The sequence below is a fragment of the Bactrocera dorsalis genome, chromosome 4 (genome assembly GCF_023373825.1).
Source record: "Bactrocera dorsalis isolate Fly_Bdor chromosome 4, ASM2337382v1, whole genome shotgun sequence".
In the NCBI taxonomy this organism is placed as follows: Eukaryota; Metazoa; Arthropoda; class Insecta; order Diptera; family Tephritidae; genus Bactrocera; species Bactrocera dorsalis.
This window is the reverse complement of record NC_064306.1, coordinates 31339054-31361567: the sequence shown is the minus strand read 5'-3', so window position 1 is coordinate 31361567 and position 22514 is coordinate 31339054. Positions and strand designations below refer to the sequence as shown.

At 35.7% G+C, this 22514-nt stretch overlaps 4 protein-coding genes across 14 annotated transcripts in view; 1 reads left to right on the top strand and 3 right to left on the bottom strand.

Moving 5' to 3' along the window:
* Nucleotides 1-22514, bottom strand: part of LOC105224091 (balbiani ring protein 3) — a 387939-nt gene that overhangs the window by 237822 nt on the left and 127603 nt on the right. The gene's annotated exons all lie outside the window — the stretch shown is intronic.
* The window catches only part of LOC125778525 (odorant receptor 7a-like), a 63056-nt gene that overhangs the window by 25628 nt on the left and 14914 nt on the right, over nt 1-22514 (top strand). The window lies entirely within an intron of this gene.
* On the bottom strand, nt 916-20943 carry LOC125778528 (odorant receptor 7a-like). Of its 9 annotated transcripts, none has more exons than XM_049456825.1 (4): nt 20924-20941; nt 1552-2331; nt 1136-1493; nt 916-1066 (listed from the first exon to the last, which is right to left on the bottom strand). In XM_049456825.1, the coding sequence occupies exons 2-4, from the start codon at nt 2289-2291 to the stop codon at nt 986-988; spliced, it is 1179 nt and encodes a 392-aa protein (XP_049312782.1). In that variant the 5' UTR covers nt 2292-2331; nt 20924-20941; the 3' UTR covers nt 916-985. The 9 variants fall into 9 exon arrangements, with proteins under 9 accessions (XP_049312782.1, XP_049312780.1, XP_049312781.1 ...); XM_049456823.1 differs by lacking the exon at nt 20924-20941 and adding an exon at nt 15683-16643; XM_049456824.1 differs by lacking the exon at nt 20924-20941 and adding an exon at nt 4635-4685.
* On the bottom strand, nt 8064-20604 carry LOC125778526 (odorant receptor 43b-like). Of its 2 annotated transcripts, XM_049456815.1 has the most exons (4): nt 20415-20604; nt 19380-20158; nt 8334-8691; nt 8100-8253 (listed from the first exon to the last, which is right to left on the bottom strand). In XM_049456815.1, exons 2-4 carry the CDS (start codon nt 20144-20146, stop codon nt 8173-8175), a joined length of 1206 nt encoding a protein of 401 aa, XP_049312772.1. In that variant the 5' UTR covers nt 20147-20158; nt 20415-20604; the 3' UTR covers nt 8100-8172. The 2 variants fall into 2 exon arrangements, with proteins under 2 accessions (XP_049312773.1, XP_049312772.1); XM_049456816.1 differs by lacking the exons at nt 19380-20158; nt 20415-20604 and adding an exon at nt 8760-9523 and having other exon boundaries at nt 8064-8253.

Genomic DNA, 22514 nt, shown 5'->3' with positions numbered 1-22514 from the left:
TGTCAGCCTGGTGGACTGTATATTAAGAAACGGTTCTCAAGCGTGGAAAGACAAAAAAATCGGCTGGCAAGGTTATGGCATCAGTCTTTTGGGATGCCCGTGGTATATTATTCATCGAATGATAAATGAGCCAGTTTTAATTCATTGCATTGTGTATTTGATTGCAGTTCTATTCTACCATTCCCAATATTTAGCAATTTTATTATTTTTCAGGAAGGATCAGTTTGAAATTGTACGCATATATGTATGTATTCATCGTTCCCGTTTAAATATTGTATTGCTCTGTGCAATGCTTCGAAAAGATTTCTGTATATCTCAAATTTTTTATCAACACTTCAGTTATGCCGCTATTTTTTTATGCCAGACCTTTTGCAATTTTAAATTGCCTGTCAAGATACCCCCTCCAATAGTTAGCAGGTATGAAAAAAATGTTATAGCTACCCATAGATGTATTGAATCACCCAATTTATTACTTAAGAACGAACTCTGTCCTCAATATAAAAACTTGATCCACAGATGTCGCCTTTTACTTTGGCATCGTTTTGTTTAATGCACGTTTACGCCAATTTAAGGTTTGAATATTGGATACTGCGATGGTAGCGCCATCTATCGGCCAAACATTCCAAAATTAACAATTGATTAAAAATGAAAAAATAATTTAAAAAACATTTTCCAGTGGACCAAATTGTAAATCTAAACCATTCTCGAATCTCCTTGAACATACACACAAAATTTCATCAAAATCGGTCCATCCGTTTAGGAGCAGTTCAAATGCAAACACACGGTCAGAAGATTTATATACATACATATATAAAGATAAAGATAAAAGCTTTTGTGTTCTCAGGAAGCAGTTCTAAGAATTATTGTTATATTTAAGATTATATATGCAAACACTATATTGGAACTACTTAAGTGTTGCATTTAAGTATTAAGAATATATTCAATAAGTGAAAAAATCATTGTGAATTCAACTATCCGGTAACGACTATTCCAAGCGTTCCTTTACGTTCTTCCCAAATCCCATTTTATTCATGAATGTGTACAGTGTAAACGAGAATTTGGCAATCTGTAAAGAAAGAATGTAATGTAATGAAAAAGCGCTACACAATGTGTACCCAGATATTATATTACGAACCGATAAATTGGTGCTCAAATTGATTCTAAATAGTTTAACTCCAGTGAATGTTATTTCCGTCTGTGTGTGATGCAAGAAATAGATGATGAGCTTGCGAAAGCGTTTATCCATATCCAGCCAATTGCAATGAAAGATCGCGTCTGGCAACTTAGCGCAGTCCGCCTCGAGCATTGATGACTGATAGCAGCTGGGTACAGTTTGCATCAAAACAACCAGATAGTATACAATCGTGGTAACCTTGTGCATCGTATCGGCGAATATGAATATATTAAGCATGCAAACGCATAAAATAGCCGCGGCGAATGCGAGTTGCAGAAAAACCGTCAGTGAGAGAATCGAGCCAACGATATCCGCCACCCTTGCAAATAAAAGACTGATATACATATGGATCAAACGACGCGCAATATCTCACTCACTGTAATATCTGCTGATGCGATGTTATACAAGCGACTAATTCCCGAAAATTCTGCTCGTCATTAAAGTCGGTGTTCGTGCCTAAACGACTGACGCGGCCCGTCAACAGCTTAATATGGGTGCGTAAGGCACGTATATAAATCGCCGGAAAGGTATCATTTGACACATTGGTTTGCAGTAAGAAATGTATTATAGCCACTTCGAAAAGAAAGTGTAAACTGTGTCGTAGGGGCTGATACGGTATCCAATCGATAAAAAGAAGCCAAAATATATCGTGATTGTGCGCAAAGAGCGCAACTAACCAAGTGCTTACACCATAAATGTTATATAAAATAGAGCATGTAAAAAAAAGGCTTCTGCAAGTCTTTTCGCAATTTTTAATTTCCAAGCGTTCCTCTTCTCTTACATAAAATTTATCCAAACTCTCGAAAATCTGTTCGACACTTCGCAAACGCTTAAAGTTTATGGCAATTACTAGCGTCCTAAACGGTAACAATAAAACATTAAGCGATGCTTGGAAACTGGTAAGTGTTACAGTCTTCGAGGTATCGCCCATGGTATTAAATATAACAGTACCCATCGATATCGGACTTAGTGCGATCAGAATCCAGCAGAAAACTATGTGTAACAGATTTAAGAATTTATACGGATGCAATAGCTTTATGCCAGTTAGTTCCCAGCTCCGAAGTAACCACGTAAAAGAATCGTTCGTTTTGATTTCTGGCTTGCGAAGTTTCTTCATTTTCAATTACTCTGATTAAAGCTGAAACTGTCGATGAGAACTATAATTATGAAAAAAGTATTATTTAATAAAGAAAGAAAATTCGCTTATTCATTGTCCTGAAGAGATTTTAATAATCCGTTCTTTATAGGTATTTACTAATTAGTTAAGACTTAGCCAAGTATGGGTAAAATAATTTTTAAGTAGTGCTGTGGTTCCTACTCAAACTTTGGGCTTTAATTTTACAGACAAACGGGAAATCTACCTTCGAATAAGTGAGGGTTTTAAGCTAAACCGTAGCAGAAAACATTGATACTCGAGGACTTCCAACCGATAGCTTTTGTTGGTTAAAACAAGAAAAAACATTAACTTCGGTTGCTCTGAAGCTATAATACCTCTCACAAATGCAAAAGATACGTCTCAATAACTCAATTCCGATCGTTCAGCTTGTATGGCAGCTAAATGCAATAGTGACTACATCTGAACAATTTCTTTGGAAAATACATTATTACCCTAGATAATAACGCAGCTTCTTGTGGAGAAAAGGTATTTAAAATTATTTTATAAGGACTCCTACGATCCCTTCTGGGTTTTACAAATATCGTGGCAAATATCCTGCACAAGGTATAAAAATCTTTTTGATGCAGATGAACTTGTCACTATCAAGCTGATGTTTAAATAATATCTCTCTCTGATTCACTAAAGAATAAAGTTTACATGTGCACCTATAGACCGGACCACTAAGATGTATAGTCGAATTGAATCTACCATTTTGTGTTATTTCTCTTGGAATTGAGAGAAAGTCATATACATATGTACATATGTCCCAACTTAATTGAGAACTTTGGATTATATTGTTAATCTGTTCTCGGGAAAACCATTGGGCTTGGCTACCTAGCATTGATCTCTAACTAACTTTGAGCTTATTTATCTTAGCACAGGTTGTGAAGAAGACCATCTTAGTATACCATTTCCCAAACAATAGGGTCTACGTAGTTGGTATAGATGCAACGGATAATACGTCGAAAAACTTTCAGAACTCCTCGAATTTATTAGAGGAATACTTTCTGTTGCTGCAAATTATACTTTCCGAGCCAACAATAAAATCTGAAAAGACTATCTAAGAAAATTTGGTTTCAGTTGAATAATGACGAATATCGACGACAAAAGATGATTCTACGCGCCTTCTTCCAACAATTTATAATTCGAAAGGTATTATTTGGAACATAAACCAGTTAAAATATACTAAGTATTTTGCCTTTTAATACTCGATATTTGGTAACACTAATGTTGCAATCTGGCAACTCAAAATTTTAACGTAAAGTCGAGAGAAATACGATAGAGGTGCATCGAAACACGTACATATATAACATCGTGACAGGTGATGAATCGTAAATTTATGCGAATGAGAGCAAAGCTTCGAAGAAATCAGAACACCAACCGCCGAAAACGAATCACTCATCACCGCTACATTGCGACCCCCTTTATATCGACAGAACCAACTGCATTTTTAAGCACTCAAAACATGAATCTGATGAGTTATCCGCCGTATAGTCTTAACTTAGCACGGAAGAACTTCTTTCCCGTACGAGTAAACTAAGTTAAGATGTGAACGTTTTACGACACCTGAAGACGGCAGTTGACACTTTCAAAAGGCTTAGTGTGGAAATAATCCAATCAGAGCAGCAAAAGTTCTTCGACGATTGATTCAAACGGTTGCAGTGCGGAGTATAAAGATCTCATTGAGAACATTTTGAAAGGCAATAAAGCGATTGTTGATTACTAATATTTTGTTTTTTGTTCTCTAGTCCCGAACTATAAAGGGAAAGCCTCGTATCAATAAAACTTAAAAACCTTAAACGCATTTTTTCCTAAATCGATCGACTAGATATTTCGACATTTTAAGAATAATGAGCCGCGAATTGGCTAGCCTCATGATCACAACCTGTATTCTTCTTTAATAGCAATATTTTCTTTTTTTGGATTTTAGATTATTAACAGAAAAATCTTCCTCGCTGCTAGAGATCTTCTTTCGGAGGTCCTCCTTTAGATCCGCAACGTGATCAAGGGAATTTACAATATTTCAAAATAAATCGCCGATTATGAAAGTTTATTAAATTCGGTATATCAAATAAAATTGCTTTTCAAAAAATTACAAAAAACGCGATTTTTCTGGCTTGCAAGTGGACACAATCACTTAATGGATGTAATCGGATTAATATTGTCTTCAGCACATTAAGTTTTGCTGGTTCCTTCACGACGAGAATTTGGAGTATTTTCAAACTTATTTTATACTTTCACAAATCATTAGCTTGTGGTTTATATACAAAATCGCACTAATAATTAATCTCACTACTAAATTACTTGAGTTAACGTCTAAACAGCTTGACTCTAACAACCTTCTAAAATTTCGTTTGATTTTGTATGCCCTTATAAATGATTGGTTGGATTTAAAAGACCAAAAGAGCGTCAAGTATATATTATCACCATAACAGGACTATAATTAAATTTTATATGTGTGTGTAACACCGGGATATAATTGCGAATTTGTATTAAATATTTGCCGAACTGGCAGAAGAAGGCTGCTAAAGTATGCAAGTACGCTTTAATGAAAATTATTTATTTATTATTAGAAGTGTGATGTCAAATAATGTTATTTGATAGAGTATTCACCGCGAAAAAAGTTCTGTCCGACGCTCTTGAATTTTCACCGGATATTTTTATTTACATATTACAGAACCCTCTTTGTTAAGACTTTCCAACAATAAATCAACTTTGAGAAACATAACAGAGCATGATATAGAAGTACACTTTTTTATTTCATCATTCATTATTCAATCCATCGATTTTAAAATTACTGACCTGAACTGAGGATGTCGTTACTTCCTTGAACTTGAAAAATGTGCTAGTCCGAGTATATTAAAAAGTTAATAAATAAATTAATTTTCTTAATATTGTGACAACATGTGGGCAATTAATTTAATAAATCGCAAATATACATATGTAAGTAATTAGCAAAATACGCACAACAAAAGAGTGACGGTAAACAAGCATCCCAGCAAGAAAGGAGGGAAGCTTTCTCCTTAATAGCAATACATTCTATCGAATATCGTGGAAAAGGTGAATCGAAGCTGACAAAAACACATTGTTCTTCGATTATCGAAGTATGTTGTGTACTTCCGACCGAACAAACTATCAACAGCGAATACTATTTGAGTGTTATGCGTCAGCCTTTTGTAAAAATTGGACAGAATTATGTATTATGATAATGCAACGTCGCACAACGCATTGATTCGTCGTGAATATTTCACCAAATTTTTTACCAATATCGTATTACAACCACCATATTCGCCTGATTTAGCTTCACGTGACTTCTTGCAATTCACCAAACTCAACCTCCGTTCCAGGGAAATCGTTTTGAGTCGACTGAAGACGCGAATCCCTACGTGCATTGAAAGTTATTCCGAAAATTGACAACTGAAAGAACTGCTTCGAGGATTGGAAAAACTTTTGCAGAAGTGTTCGTCCCCAATACAGGTGGATTACTTTGAAGGGGAGGACATTGATTTTGAAGGATAAATTAAGAATTTTGAACAAAGTCTTATTATTATATTATCATGGTAGATAAGGCGGAATTATTTTAGTTACAGCGGCGCCAGGGTTACGTCTGTACTGATTTCATATTACAAACAAAATGATCGAATTGAAAATAGAGAAATCGATTGCTAGTCGCTCTTTTAAAGAAACTAAACTATTATCTTAAAAAAAAAAGATTTCAATGTTTATTTGTTTGACTTGAATAGACTGCAAAGCAACTTTACTGGTAGCGGAATGCCGAAGAAATGTGAACGCCAGGATGAAAGTAAAGTTGCTCGGAGTATCAAGTAACACCCAAAATATCCGCTGTAGCTAACACCCAAGAGTTGAAGGCAGCTGGCATTGCAAAGCTCCACCCTCCAACGAAACTACTTAATTTTACCCGATTTTCCACAATTATGGAAGAGAAATATTACGCCACGTTTACCATATTTCAACGAGTATATCTACCGTGATAAGGAATTTTGTGATTCTGTAATTTTTGCCGATGAACCCAAATTTAATTTATTTGGATCTGATGGTCATCGATTTGCGTAAGGTTGGCTAAGAGCTAAGAGATAACAAGTAAGCAAGAGCTAAGTTTGGGTGTAGCCGAAAATTTTATACTCTTGCAAGCATCAAAGCCCGGAAAGTCCCTCAGGTGCTGGAAGACCTACCTAGGAATTACAAAATGTTGCAAAAGAAGTAAACAACTATTACGACGAAATCGTAAATAAATTGCAATCAAACTTGATATTTTCTTAACCTGGAGGCACAAATAATATGCCACAGACTAATAGGTATGTAATATGTTCCCAGAATCTTATCAAGGTACCTCACATACCATAAAATCAGCAATAATTTGAGTTAAGTCACTCGGAGTTTCGAAAATCTTTTAATTAAGTACTTGGGGGCCAAGGGAAGTATTGATCCAATTCAGCCAATTTTTAATACACAAACATACTATTGTGAGGAAAGTATTCTCTGTGAATTTGAAATATATATTACTTTGACCGATATATGGAAACTGGGGTTCACGTTTTCTCTTCTTTGTCTAGGAACAATTTTTTTTTTTTTAATTTTTACTCAACTATTATCATCAGTATTATCATGCTGCTCATTTATATATACGTAGGTTGCTTTTTATAATTCAGGAGTAGAGTACAAAAACAAATACTACTCATCGAAAATCACTTTATTGTTTTTATAAATATTCTCCATTATGATCTTTACACTTTCAAATACGTTTGAACCAATTCTCGAAAAACTTTTTATTTAGATATCTCCAAAATATGCCTTGGAACGCATTAACCGCCTTTTCAGATGCCACAAAACGTTGACCTCTTAGTTTATTTTATCCGTACGGGAATAAAAAATAGTCATTCGGTGCCAAGTCAAAATTTTACGGTGGCTTTCTCATCAAATCGATATTTTACGTTTTCAAAAATGCAGTTGTTTCAGTCGATGTGTGAGAGCTCGCATTGTCGTGGTTGAAGAGTGATCTGTCTTGGGTGGTTGGATTTCGTGAAAGACAAATGGATACAGATGGTTGTATACCACTCGGAATTTACTGTTTTACGTTGTTCTAGTGGTATAGTCGTGACATTTTAAGTTTTTCGAAAAAAATAAGCAACAATCAAATGCTCATGCATTGTTAAATGTATGGTAATCCCTCTAATGCCTCTAATTGTCTCATTCCCACGATAGGCCACATTACTATCTTGTACTACCGCGCACAACGTAACAGTTTCTGGAACAAGACCTGGTTTTAGACAACCTTCATGAAATTCTTCTTGGAGTGATCTACGACCTCGTTTGAATTCACCATACCAGCGATAAACACCGGTCCTTGGTAAAGCTCTATCGCCAATAATTAGATTAAGTTCAGCTACGTACTGTTTATGAATTAATAAAAAAAATTAGCGAAAATGTTCGCGATTTCAATCCATTTTTTGGTCGAGATGAATATTTTAAGTTACTGTCAACAATACAAATAGCGCTCGTATGTCAAAATGTTCGAAGTATGCATACCATCAAATATGACAAACTTTACGATAAAATTCTGAGTTGGCTGATTGTAACACCACGGTTTTTAACACAGGCGATGATGATGATTTGGTTTACCAACTGCCAGTATATGACCGGTTCCATTGAAAAAGAAATGAAAGAGTCCCCAGTTTTCGTAAAAATAAACTTATTCATTTCCTGATTATTTTATTTTTCAATCTTCAAAAATATACTGTGATAAATAACATCAAATTAATAAAATTACAATAACCTCAGCTTAGTCAACACTTTTGATTAAAATCATTATATCTTCGCTCCTTTAATCCAATTGATGCTTTATATTCTCGCCAACGCCCATTTGGTTCATGAAGGTATATAAAGAAAATGAGAATTTGGCGATCTTCAAAGAAAAAGCAACTGAAATAATTTCTCTCGTATAAATTTGTGAGAATGTTTTGTCCACTCTCATACCAGACTTACCGACAAATTAGTGCCCAAATTAATTTTAAAAAACTTAACAGCTACAAAAGAGATTTCCTTCTGAGCGCAATGCATAAAATAGATCAACAGACGACGAGAACGTTTATCCATATCCCACCAATGGCAATGGAAGATCGCATCGGGCAACTTTTCGCAGTCCAACTCGAGCATCGATGCCTGATAGCAAGTGAGTAAGGTTTGCATCAACACGCAACCGTAATAGACAATCGTAATTGCACGATGATTCGCGTCGGCAAATAAAAAAAGGTTGAGCATGCAAACACAGAGCACAGTGGCGGCTATTGTGAACTGTATAAAGAGTGTGATGGAGATCACAGAGCCGACAGCCTTAGAGATTCTGTTGGTGAATGGAAAAATTACAAGTTTACACATGATCAATAGTTAGCACTTAGAGGCAACTCTTACTGCAATAATTCCTGATGCGAGCGTACGCAATCAATTAATTCTTTATAATTGTCCTCGTCGGTGAGCTCCGGATTCTCGCCCAACCTGCTGACGCGGTCCGCAAGCAGAATAATATGTGTACGTAAGGCTTTGATGTAAACTGTCGGGTATACATCGTTCATGCCTTGATTGATCAGTAAATAGTGTAAATAAACCACCTCGATGACGAAATGGAGCCAATACTGTGTAGTCGAATGTGGAATCCAGTGAAAAAATGGCAACCATATGTTTAGAGGTTGAGTGTGCGTAAAAGCTGATGATAGCCAAGAAATGGTGCCATAAGTGAAATATGAAACGACAAGAGTTACGAACAAGTGTGCTGATTGGATAACGTGTTCCCTTATTGCGAAACGTCCATGTGGATTCTGATAGCGCCCATCCAAACTTTTGAAAATCGGTTCGACACTACGTAGACGATCTATGTAAAAATACGCAACGAATGTCTTTAGCGGTAGACCTAGCGCATTGAGTGTCGCTTGTAGAGTAGTAAGTATAATAGTCATAGATGAATTTTGCGTAACTTGCATGAAGCCCACCGCGAAAACCACAGGGCACATGAACAGACAAATACAGACGAACGCCACGTGCAATGATCGCAGGAACCCATAAGGTTTCAATGGTTTTATTCCAAATAGTGCCCAACACGAAAATATCATCTGGAACGATTCATTTGTCTCGAACTCATCACTATCACGGCCATAATATAAGTCGAGGAAAGAAAGCATATTTCTCGAAAACTTTGCTCTGTAATTACCACATAAGAAGGATAAAAGAATTGTTTTACACATATTCTGAAATAAATATGCATGTATATGTAGTTATATATAAATAGGACGAAGAGGAGAAAAGGAAAAATATGATATTCGATTGTTGAAATCGACCTAATCGAAAATTGATGAGTGGAAATTGAATTGAAAGTTCGCCGTTTGTAGTTGTGATTCCAATGTAGATTGAGGGTTTAAGGTGTCCGTAGAAACATGATTTGCTTGAATTGAAATCGATAATTTCGCCAGGTTGTCAAATATTTTCGCCTCAGCCACGAGTTTAAAAATGAATTTAGTTCAGTTTACAAGAAAGAACCCTCACAAGGGTGACAAACTGCAACAGGGGCGTACGCAAGAGGGACTGGATATCATTTTATAAGCGCTTTGCAACAAACTTTGTTCAGTTGAAAAGTAAACATAATTTAATTAATAATTGACGCAGCGCATTATATAAAATAATAAAAAATACACGTTGGCAGCCCTTATAAATACTTATATAAATATCTTTCTCAACCCGTTTGCAACATGAATCAACATAGAATTATACTCTTCTTTCTGCATACGCCGCTGAGATTTAGATCAGATGCCCAGTATTAAGTAGTGTGTGAAATGTCTATCTTTACCCATATTGTTTGACTTGTAATATCAAACTGTTTGATTTGTATAATCAAACTATAAACTCAAATAAGAATCTTAAAGTTAAAATAAAGACTTTATTCAAGCTGAGAATTCTTCATTCTAATTTTATTTTGATGTTTGCAAGCCTTATATACTATTTTTAAATCTTATTTATCTAATTAAATATAAGTATGGGTATGTACTGCATACCACATGGGGTACCCTGCAACCACGAGCGGTTAAAAAACCAGTGAAACAGTGGGTAGTAAAGTAGTTAAAACAGTGGTAAGATTTCCATAGACCGCGTGAAGATTCTCATGTGATCATACATCTCTGTTGCGTCCTGCTGCTCTAATATCCCCAATCGACGGCTGATGCAGGGAGTGTGTGTTATTATATTGTTTATGTTGAATGGTTTGGGATTAATTTCGTGTGCACATGTACATTTGTAATCAATTGTCCAAACCTAAATAAATATGTTTGTATTTTAACTTTGAGTGCATGCGTATTGCATATTTTTTTATGCGTTTATTTATGAAGGTATGTTTGTCGTATGTTCAATATATTTTAAAATAGATATTTAATACTAGTGAACTGTATATGCGCTTATAATAAGTGTTAAATGGCACCCCTTGGCACCAACACACATTCTATAAATTGTGCAATTGACCGCTAATGTCAGTTCTGTTTTGACATTTGTATAGTAAATACATGCGAAATACACGTAAATAAACAATGGTACGCTACACTGCGTGCCACAACCGATATGCTGAAGGATGCATTTCCCGGGCGCCTAATCTCCCGTTTTGGCGATTTGCACTGGCCAGCAAGATCGCCTGATTTGACCGTTTCAGACTTCTTTTTGTGGGGGTTTTTGAAGTCCTGGGTTTATGCCGATAAACCTCAGACTCTTGCAGCTCTTAAAGACAATATCCGTCAAGAATGTGAGGACCTATCGCCGGAAGTTCTGAGCAAAGTGATGGAAAATAACATAAAAAGGGCTCAAATGACAATCAACTGTGGCGGCGGCCATTTACATGATAAAAGACAAAATAAAAATAATCCACAAGCAGAATCAAGGTTTTTCATTTTTAAAAAGGTTTTTCATTTTCCAAAAAACATCGCAAGGTAATTTTTGCGCCATTTGTTATATTGTATATAACTATATATGTAGTCTCACAGTGTGCTCTTGCTTAAAATAGGAACTGTTTTCTACATCCTTTCTCAATTGATTTTAGTTTAGAGTTCTACAGGCGTTTGACCTAAAGCTCCTGCGCTTACTAATAATCGCACAACAGCCTTGTAATCAACCAATGCTAGTTTTAAACGCTCATTGGTTAACTGATCCATCGGAACTATAATATTATAAAAGTTTTTGTGTTCTGAGGAAAGTAATTCTAAGAATTATTGTTATACTAGAGGACCCGTCCACAAACCACTGTGGCTGATACATAGTACTACTACCATCTATATGATTTCTATTAGTTGGATTATAATTATTAGTTAATGAGATATAGCATTTCTGTGAAGCAACTTGTGTTAGTTTACAAAAAAATGGATCATAGAGCATTTCGTGTGTTAATAAATCATTGCTTTTTGGAGGAAAATACTGTTGAATTTGGGCTCAGGGAAATCCACCGATGAAAAGATATTTGCTAAGCTTAAAGAGGCGAAAGCTCTGTGCAAAGTGGGTGCCTCGCAAGTTCATAATCCAACAAAAACAACGAATAACTGATTCTGAGAAGTGTTTGAGTGTTCTTTAGTCGTAATAAAACCGACGTTCGGTGTGTGACAATAGAAACATAGCTTCATCATTTCCCACTGAAGTCCAATCGAGAGTCATTCTAGTGGACTGCACATGATAAACCGGTTCTCAGGCGTGGAAAGACGAAAAGGTCGGCTACAAAGGTTATGACATCAGTCTTTTGGGATGCACGTGGTATAATACATATTCTATGACTGATTACCGAGCCAGTTACAATTTGTTTCACGCCATATGTGGTTGTACTTCTTTTCTACTATTCCAAATACTTAGCAATTCTATTATTTTTTTAGGAAGAATCTGTTTAAAACTGCACGCATATATTCAAATGATTTCTACAAACATGAATTTTGAAATTATGAGTTTTTTAACTAAATCGGTTCAGACGTTATTGAGTTATAAATTGTGTAACTAACAACAACTTTCTTTTATATATATAGATTTAAGATTATATATGCAAATACTATATTGGAACTACTTAAGTGTTGCATTTAAGTATTAAAAATATATTATATTCATTAAGTGAAAAAATCATTTTTGAATTCAACTATCCGGTAACGACTATTCCAAGCGTTCCTTTACGTTCTTCCCAAATCCCATTTCATTCATGAATGTGTACAGTGTAAACGAGAATTTGGCAATCTGTAAAGAAAGAATGTAATATAATGAAAGTGCATGTTCGAAAAAGCGCTACACCACGTGTACCCAGATATTATATTACGAACCGATAAATTGGTGCTCAAATTGATTCTAAATAGTTTAACTCCAGTGAATGTTATTTCCGTCTGTGTGTGATGCAGGAAATAGATGATGAGCTTGCGAAAGCGTTTATCCATATCCATCCAATTGCAATGAAAGATCGCGTCTGGCAACTTAGCGCAGTCCGCCTCGAGCATTGATGCCTGATAGCAGCTGGGTACAGTTTGCATCAAAACAACTAGATAGCATACAATCGTGGTAACCTTGTGCATCGTATCGGCGAATATGAATATATTAAGCATGCAAACGCATAAAATAGCCGCGGCGAATGCGAGTTGCAGAAAAACCGTTAGTGAGAGAATCGAACCAGCGATATCCGCCACCCTTGCAAATAAAAGACGGTTATACATATGGATCAAACGACGCGTAATATCTCACTTACTGTAATATCAGCTGATGCGATGTTATACAAGCGACTAATTCCCGAAAATTCTGCTCGTCGTTAAAGACGGAGTTCGTGCCTAAACGACTGACGCGGCCCGTCAACAGCTTAATGTGCGTGCGTAAGGCACGTATATAAATCGCCGGAAAGGTATCATTCGGCACATTGGTTTGCAGTAAGAAATGTATCATAGCCACTTCGAAAAGAAAGTGTAAACTGTGTCGTAGGGGCTGATGCGGTATCCAATCGATAAAAAGAAGCCAAAACATATCGCGATTGTGCGCAAAGAGCCCAACTAACCAAGCGCTTACACCGTAAATGTTATATAAAAAAGAGCATGTAAAAAAAAGGCTTCTGCAAGTCTTTTCGCAATTTTTAATTTCCAAGCGTTCCTCTTCTCTTACATAAAATTTATCCAAACTCTCGAAAATCTGTTCGACACTACGCAAACGCTTAAAGTTTATGGCAATTACTAGCGTCCTAAACGGTAACAATAAAACATTAAGCGATGCTTGAAAACTGGTAAGTGTTACAGTCATGGATGTATCGCCCATGGTATTAAATATAACAATACCAATCGATATCGGACTTAGTGTGATCAGAATCCAGCAGAAAACTATGTGTAACAGATTTAAGAATTTATACGGATGCAAAAGCTTTATGCCAGTTAGTTCCCAACTCCGAAGTAACCACGTAAAAGAATCGTTCGTTTTGATTTCTGGCTTGCGGAGTTTCTTCATTTTCAATTACTCTGATTAAAGCTGAAACTGTCGTAGAGAACTATAATTATGAGAAAAGTGTTATTTAATAAAGAAAGAAAATTCGCTAATTCATTGTTCTGAAGAGATTTTAATAATCCGTTCTTTATAGGTATTTACTAATTAGTTAAGACTTCACCAAGCATGGATAAAATAATTGTTGAGTAGTGTTGTGTTTCCTTCTCAAAGTTTGGGCTTTGATTTATAGATAATTGGGAAATCTACCTTCGAATAAGTGAGGATTTTAAACTAAACCGTAGCAGAAAAACACACGATGCTTGGAGATTTCCAAGAAAAAACTATGACTTCGGTTGCACAGAAGCTATTATACCCTTCAGAAATGCAAAAGGTTCAAACAAGAACTTAATTCCGATCGTTCAGCTTGTCTGGCAGCTATATGCTATAGTGGTCCGACAGTGAACTTGTGGAGATGAAGTAATGTGCACAATTTCAGATCGATATCTTTAAAACTGAAAGACTAGTTCGGGTATACACTGTCGTACAGCTAGACGGAACCAATCTGCTCGTCACGCTTATCATTTAGATACATATTTTATATGATCCTTCTGGGTTTTGCAAGCATCCCGACCAATAAGATTAATAGTCAAATTTAATTCACCATTTTGTGAAGTCTTCTCTTTCAATTAAGAGGAAGTCATATGATATGTCCAAACTTACTTCAAAACTTTAGTCTGTTGCTTGAACTGAACATGATTGATCTAACCACAACTCGGCATAACCGCTTGAAATTTCAATAAAAGCAAACACAAACCAAAAATAATTAGGTTAGTCAAAAGTAGAGTTAACAAAGCTCAGCAAAGGCAAAGGATTATATTGTGAATCTGTTCTCGGGAAAACCATTTGGCTTGGCTACCTACCATCGACCTCTACCTCTACCTAACCAGATTGTGAAGAAGAACATCTTATTATACAATTTCCCCATCCGCCGAAGACAAATCACTCATCACCGCTACATTGCGACACCTTTTATATCGACAGAACCAACTGCATTTTTAAGCACTCAAAACATCAATCTGATGAGTTATCCGCCGTATAGGCTTAACTTAGCACAGAAGGACATCTTTCCCGTCCGAGTAAAATAGGCTAAGATGTGAACGTTTTGCGACACTTTCAAAAGGCATATTTTGGAAATAATCCAATCAGATTGGCAAAAGTACTTCAACAATTGGATCAAACAATTGCAGTGCGGAGTATAAAGATCTCATTGAGAATATTTTGAAAGGCAATAACGCGATTTTTGAGTATTAATATTTGTTTTTTGTTCTCTAATCCCGAAATATAAAGGGAAGGCCTCGTATCAATAAACTTAACCTTAAACGCATTTTTTCCTAAACCCGTCGACTAGACATTTTCGCACGTAAGAATAATGAGCCGCGAATTGGCTAGCCCTATGATCACAACCTGTATTCTTCTTTAATAGCAATATTGTTTTTTGGATTTGAGATTATTAACAGGAAAATCTTCCTCGCTGCTAGAGACCTTCTTTCGGAGGTCCTCCTTTAGAATCGCAACGTGATCAAGGGAATTTACAATATTTCAAAATAAATCGCCGATTATGAAAGTGTATTAAATTTGGTAGATATATCAAATAAAATTGCTCTTCAAAAAATCACAAAAACGCGATTTTTCTGGCTTGCAAGTGGACACAACCACTTAATGGATGTAATCGGATTAATATTGTCTTCAGCACATTAAGTAGTGCTGGTTCCTTCACGACGAGAATTTGGAATATTTTCAAACTTATTTTGTACTTTCACAAATCATTAGCCTGTGGTTTACGTGCAAAATCTTACTAATAATATATTTCACTACGAAATTACTTGAGGAAACGTCTAAACAGCTTGACTCTAACAACCTTCTGACATTTCGTTTTCATTTCATGTGCCTTATAAATGATTGGTCTGATTTAATAGACCAAAAGTGCGCTAAGCAAAATCACCATAACAGGACTGTAATTAAATTTTATTTATGTATCTAACACCGGGATATAATTGCGAAATTCTAATAAACATTTTTCGCACTGACCGAGAGAGGTGCTAAAGTATGCAAGTGGCATATGCTTTAATGAAAATTATTTATTTATTATTGGAAATGTCATATCATTTCAAGTAATGTTTAATGTTGAAATTGAATAAAAATTATTTGAATACCTCAAACCCCTCGGATAAACCAGCTTTGAGATATAACACATCAGAATACAAATGTATGCATTATCTATTTCATCAATTTTAAAACTACTGACCTGAACTGAGAATGCGGTCACTTCCTTGAGCTGTATAAACCTGCAATAAAACTGTGTACTCTATTAAATAGATAATAAAGGTTATGGATAAATTAAATTTAATAAACTGCAGATATAATAATTGGTAAAATACGCATAAAAGTAAATAAGCATCCCAGCAAGAAAGTGGAGAAGCTTTCCTCCTTAAGAACAATATATAATAATGTGTAAATAGGTAGACTTTATAATTTATATTTTGCGTTAAAATCCATTCGCCGAAGTATTTTGTTTCTGGGTTGGTGGAACTTTCAGTGACATCTGCGCCAAATGGCACATCAAACTATTCATTAGTATTTAGCATAAGCTTGTCTTTCTGAAGTACAAAAAGTGCATTCGGCAATTTTTACGATGAGTGAAATTATTCAATAAAGAAGTTCCCTTAAATTTTGTGTGTGGAATCAAATTTCCGGAGCTGAGAATATTAGAAAAGACTTTCTACGGGACAAAGAAAGTACTTTATGTACTTTTTATGTTATGTTGAAATTTTTCTTCAATTATTGAAGTGTGGTCCAATCCGAATTCCTTTCGACCGGCATTGTCCACAAGGGTGATGGGTGTTATGCGAGGTCTACTCTTGGTTTTTGCATTGATTCTTCTTAAATTTTTCGCAAAATTCGACTGATTTAGATCCATCTGACTTCTGGCTATTCACCAAACTCAATCCACCGCTTCGGCGAAAGCGTTTCGAGTCAATTGAAGACATAGAACGTGAATCGGTACGCGCATTGAACGCAATTCCGAAAATTTACAACTGCAACAATTGTTTCAAGGATTGGAAAAACGTTGGCAAAAGTATGTCGGGGCTGAGTTGGATTACTTTCAAGAGGAGGACATAGATTTTGATGAATAAATTAAGAATTTTAAAATTTTTAAAAAAGTCCTTCTATTATAGTATATAAGACGGAATACACTGTCAAACTCTTTGTCTTCACTTACTTTGCTCAGCTCAGAAAATAATTTAATTTATTGGTTTTTAATCATTATTGCAATTTGCATAGCAAAATTCCCCATATATTTTTATGTTCGAAATAAAGTCAAGTGGAATATCGAAAATAACTATTACACAAGTAGTTATCGCGGCGGCAGGGTTAGTTCAGTACCGATTTCATATTACCAATTCGAAAAACGAACAGTCGATTACATTATACGAGTACATATGTATAAGTATATTTGTTTGTTTGACTTGGTTAGGCTCCGAAACCACTTGATGGTAGCGGAATGCCGAAAGAAATGTGCAAAGTCGGAGTATCAAGGAAACACGCAAAATATCCGCTGTCACTAAAGTCTAGAAGATGGAGGAAGCTGGGATTGCAAAACACCACCCTCAAACTGTTAGGAACTTCTTAATTTCACCCGATATCACAGCCACAATTATGGAAGAAAAATATTACGCAACGTCCACGTCCATTCGTACTCGGACCACCACCACGCCCACAAATCGTTATTAACCGAAAACGCATAAATAGCAATAATTAATCACTAAATTTAGATATAATGCTGTAATTTGGTATAGAGAATCGCAGTAGCACGGGGCATCTGTGAAAAAAAAAATTTTGAAAAAGTGGGCCTTTTAACAAGTTTAATGTATACGAGTATATCGCCTAAACCACTGAAGCTACAACAACCGAATTTGCTGAGTACAAATCTATGGTCGCCCAGTGCTGGCCAAGCTTCCGCAAAGCCAAGCTATCTAGTAGTACATAGAACACAAGAGGATACGGAAGCACCGACCAGCCGAAGGGTGCCTTTTCTTCAACTGCTTTGCAATTTCCTGCGATTCCGCTATGGCCCGGTTGCTTTTTATAATTCGGGATTAGAGAAGAAAAACAAATATAAATCATCGAAAATCGCTTTATTTTTTATAAATATTCTATATTACGATCTTTATATGCACTTTCTCATACGTTGCCACTCTGATTGAGGTATCTCCAAAACATGTATTTTGAATGAAACAACCGCCGCTTCAGAGAAATAAAAGAAGAACGAGAATAAAAAGAAATAATGCGGTGCAAAGTCAAAAGTATACGGCAGATTACTTATCCAATCGGTGGTTTAAGTTCTCAGAAATTCAGTTGCTTTTCTCGATATGTAAGAGCTCGCTTAGCGTAGTTACGAGTGATCCCTCTTCGACTAAGTTTTTCCAAAAAAAAAGCAACAATCAAATTTTCATGCATTATTTAATGTATGCCAGTCTTACTGATGCCTATAATTGTCTCATTTTCACAATAGGCCACATGACGATCTTGTAATACCGCGCACAGCATCAATAGTTTCTGGAACAAAAATTTGGACGACCTTCTACGACCTCGATTGAATTCACCATACTTGTGATAAACACTGGTCCTTGAAGAAGCTCTATAGCTAATAATTTAATGAAGTTCATTTTTGCATCTATCATTCCATTTTTGGTGGAGAAGAATATTTTAAATTACTATTAAAACACTTGGATAGGCAAACACTGACAATGACGGTAATGGTCTGGCCTAATGTAAACCATAGATTCTGATTATTTTATTCTTCAAAAATATTACAAGTAGTGTTAAATAACGATAATATCAAGCTTAAAATAAGTAACATAAAATTAATAAAACTGCAAAAACCTCAGCTTATACAACACTTTTGATGAAAATGATTATATCTTCGATTCCTTATTCGAATTCATGCTTCACATCCTGTCCAACGCCCATTTGATTCATGAAGGTATATAAAGAAAATGAGAATTTGGCGATTTTCAAAGAAAAAGCAACTGAAATAAGTTCTCTTGTAAAAATTTGTGAGAATGTTTTGTCCACTCTCATACCACGACTTACCGACAAATTAGTGCCCAAATTAATTTTAAAAAACTTAACAGCTACAAAAGAGATTTCCTTCTGAGCGCAATGCATAAAATAGATCAACAGACGACGAGAACGTTTATCCATGTCCCACCAATGGCAATGGAAAATCGCATTGGGCAACTTTGCACAGTCGGCCTCGAGCATCGATGCCTGATAGCAAGTGAGTGAGGTTTGCATCAGCACACAAAGGTAATAGACAATCGTAATTACCCGATGACTCGCGTCGGCAAATAAAAAAAGATTGAGCATGCAAACACAGAGTACAGTGGCGGCTATTGTGAACTGTATAAAGAGTGTGATGGAGATCACAGAGCCGACAGCCCTAGAGATTCTGTTGGTGGATGGAAAATTTACAAGTTTATGCATGATCAATGCTTAGCACATGAAGGTGATTCTTACTGCAATAATTCCTGATGCGAGCGTACACAATCACTTAATTCTTGATAATTATCCTCGTCGGTGAGTTCCGGATTCTCGCCCAATCTGCTGACGCGGTCCGCAAGCAGAATAATATGTGTACGTAAGGCTTTGATGTAAAGAGCCGGATATAGATCGTTCATGCATTGAGCGATCAGTAAATAGTGTAAATAAACCACCTCTATGACAAAATGAAGCCAAAAGTGTATGGTCGGATGTGGAATCCAGTCAACAAATGGCAACCATATGTTCGCGGTTTGAGTGTGCGTAAAAGCTGATGATAGCCAAGAAATGGTGCCATAAGTGAAATATGAAACGACAAGAGTTACGAACAAGTGTGTCGATTGGATAACGTTGTTCCTTATTGCGAAACGTGCCTGTGGATTCTGATAGCGTGCATCCAAACTTTTGTATATCGGTTCGACACTACGTAGACGATCTAAGTAAAAGACTGTAACGAATGCCTTCAGCGGTAGACCCAGCGAGTTGAGTGACCCTTGCAGAGTGGTAAGTATAACGGTCATAGATGACGTTTGCTTTGTTACTTGAATGAAGCCGACAGTGAAAATCACAGGGCCCATAAACAGACAAAACCAGCAGAACGCCATTTGTAAAAATCGAAAGAATCCATAGGGTTTCAATGGTTTTACGCCAATTAGTGCCCAGCACCAAAGTATTAACTGAAACGATTCATTTGTTTCGAATTCTTCACTACCACGTCCATAATAGAGGTCGAAGAATGAACGCATATTCCGCGAAAGCTGTGCTCTGCAATTACCACATAAGAAGGATAAAAGAATAGTTTTACATATACATATGTATGTATGAATGTACATATTCTGTAATAGATACGAGAAAGGAACCCTAGAAGCATAAGAAGCAGCAGCAGGGGCGTATGCAAAGAGGACTGGATATCATTTTATAAACGATCTGTGCATATGCAACAAAGTTTGTTCAGTTGCAAAGTAAATATAATTTAATGTGTTCTCGGAAAAACCATTGAGCTTGAATACCTACCACTGACCCTTGCCCTTTCTCAAAAACGATGTTTCGGCAAACCGCAATTTTTTCGAGAATCAAAAAATTTACTAGACTGGCGATCAAAACTGTATTCTTTTATAGTAGTAATATTTTTGTTTCTGGTTGTTGGATTTGAGATTTTTTCAAACAGAAAATTCTTACTCGCTGATAATTTCGGAGGTCCTCTTTTAGATCGACAACGGGACCAAGAGAATTAATAATATTTCAAAATTATTCGCCGATTATGAAAGTTTATTAAAATATAAATTATATTCCTCTTCAAAAAAATCACAAAAACCGCGATTATTCTGCCTTGCAAGTAGACACAATCCTTAATGGAAGTCATCGTATGAATATTTTCTTCAGCACATCAAGTATTGCTAGTTCTTTTACGAGGACAGTTTAGAATCTTTTCAAACGTTTTTTTTTTTTTAATTTTGCACAATTTATTAGACTCTGGTTTATATACAAAATCGCACTAATAATAAATTTCACTACTAAATTACTTGAGGAAACGTCTAAACAAAAACCTTCTGACACTTCGTTTTCATTTCATATGCCCTTATAAATGATTTGTCGCGAAAAGAATGCAAAGTAATATTACTATAACAGGACTATGTATAATTAAAATTTTATATGTGAATGTAATACCTTGATTTAATTGCGAATTGTACAATATTAAATATTTGCCGAACTGGCAGAAGAGAGGTGCTAAAGTGTTGAAGAGGCATACACTTTAATGAAAATTATTTATTTATTATTAGAAGTGTGATTTCAAATAATGTTATTTGATAGAGTATTCACGGCGAAAAAAGTTCTGTCCGGCGCTCTTGAATTTTCAGCGGATATTTTCATTTGCATATTACAGAACCCTATTTGTTCGGACTTTCCAGCAATGAATCAACTTTGAGAAACATAACAGAGCGCTATATAAAAGTATACTTTTTCTATTTCATCATTCATTATTCAATCCATCGATTTTAAAATTGCTGACCTGAACTGAGGATGTCGTTACTTCCTTGAACTTGAAAATGTGCTATATTAAAAAGTTAATAAATAAATAAATTTTCTTAATATTGTGACAACATGTGGGCAATTAATTTAATAAATCGCAAATATACATATGTAAGTAATTGGCAAAATACGCACAACGAAAGAGTGACGGTAAACAAGCATCCCAGCAAGAAAGGGGAGAAGCTTCCTCCTTAAGGGGTCAGTAAGGTAATCTGGCCTGTTTTTTGTAATTTTTTTCGTAGAAATTTTTATTCTACAACTAGCTGACCCCGCAGCCGTTGTCCTGTGTGAAATTATGTGTTTTGAAATGAAAAGAAAGTTGAATTTATCATTTAATTTTTTTTCAAGTGTAATGCAGCTTGATTAACAACATTTTTTGGTTTTTGTTCCGGTGTACAGAAAAGATGGTTTTCCAACTCGTGAGCACGCCACAAATACAAATCTGGCCGCGTGAAAAACATAGCATTTCCAAATGTATGCCACATGCTTCTAGCGACTATCCTTGTGTTCTGTTGATTGTCATCTCAAATGCAATTTTCACTGAAAACGGAATACGTTTCAACTGAAATGGCAAATTGTTAGAACACAAAGGAATTCGTAGAAGCAAGCATTCTGCCCTTTTGTATTCGATAGCTGCGGCACAACCAGTCAAGTTCCAATACTCAGTTTCGGCGCATGAAGATTGCGAAACATAATAACAACAGTTCCAACTTTGAGACTCAAATTATGCGGCGGCATACCAAGCCTGTCCAAATAATTTAGATATGTCCATCTACTGGTTGGCATTGCTTTCTTCGTAATTATTTCTTCGATGATGCATTCCAAGTAAAATATCAAGGTATTTCCGAATAGAGCAATGTTCTCACAAACGAATCACTAACGAAAGTTGAGAAAAAACTCGTCAATGTTAATTTTGTTGCTGGCGGTGTTTCCACTGACTGTAGTGCATTCTCTGGATTAAAATACACTCTTTGGCCATTCTCCAAATTAACAGCGAGACGCACAACAGTCGGAAAACGTTTATGAATTGGAAATATATATAAATATCCTATAAAACGATTTATTGCAGTTCACGTATCGAAC

Bases quoted from the DNA above. Each gene is read 5' to 3' on its own strand.
- LOC125778528 (XM_049456821.1), bottom strand. From the start codon at position 13,823: ATGAAGAAACTCCGCAAGCCAGAAATCAAAACGAACGATTCTTTTACG. The intron at 13,026-13,083 runs GTAAGTGAGATA...TTTATTTGCAAG, and splicing joins TCGCATCAGCTGATATTACA to GGTGGCGGATATCGCTGGTT. The intron at 12,585-12,667 runs GTTCGTAATATA...CTTTCTTTACAG, and splicing joins ATTTGAGCACCAATTTATCG to ATTGCCAAATTCTCGTTTAC.
- LOC125778526 (XM_049456815.1), bottom strand. From the start codon at position 20,146: ATGCGTTCATTCTTCGACCTCTATTATGGACGTGGTAGTGAAGAATTC. The intron at 8,692-19,379 runs GTAAGAATCACC...ATTCACCAACAG, and splicing joins TCGCATCAGGAATTATTGCA to AATCTCTAAGGCTGTCGGCT. The intron at 8,254-8,333 runs GTAAGTCTGGTA...TTTTCTTTGAAG, and splicing joins ATTTGGGCACTAATTTGTCG to ATCGCCAAATTCTCATTTTC.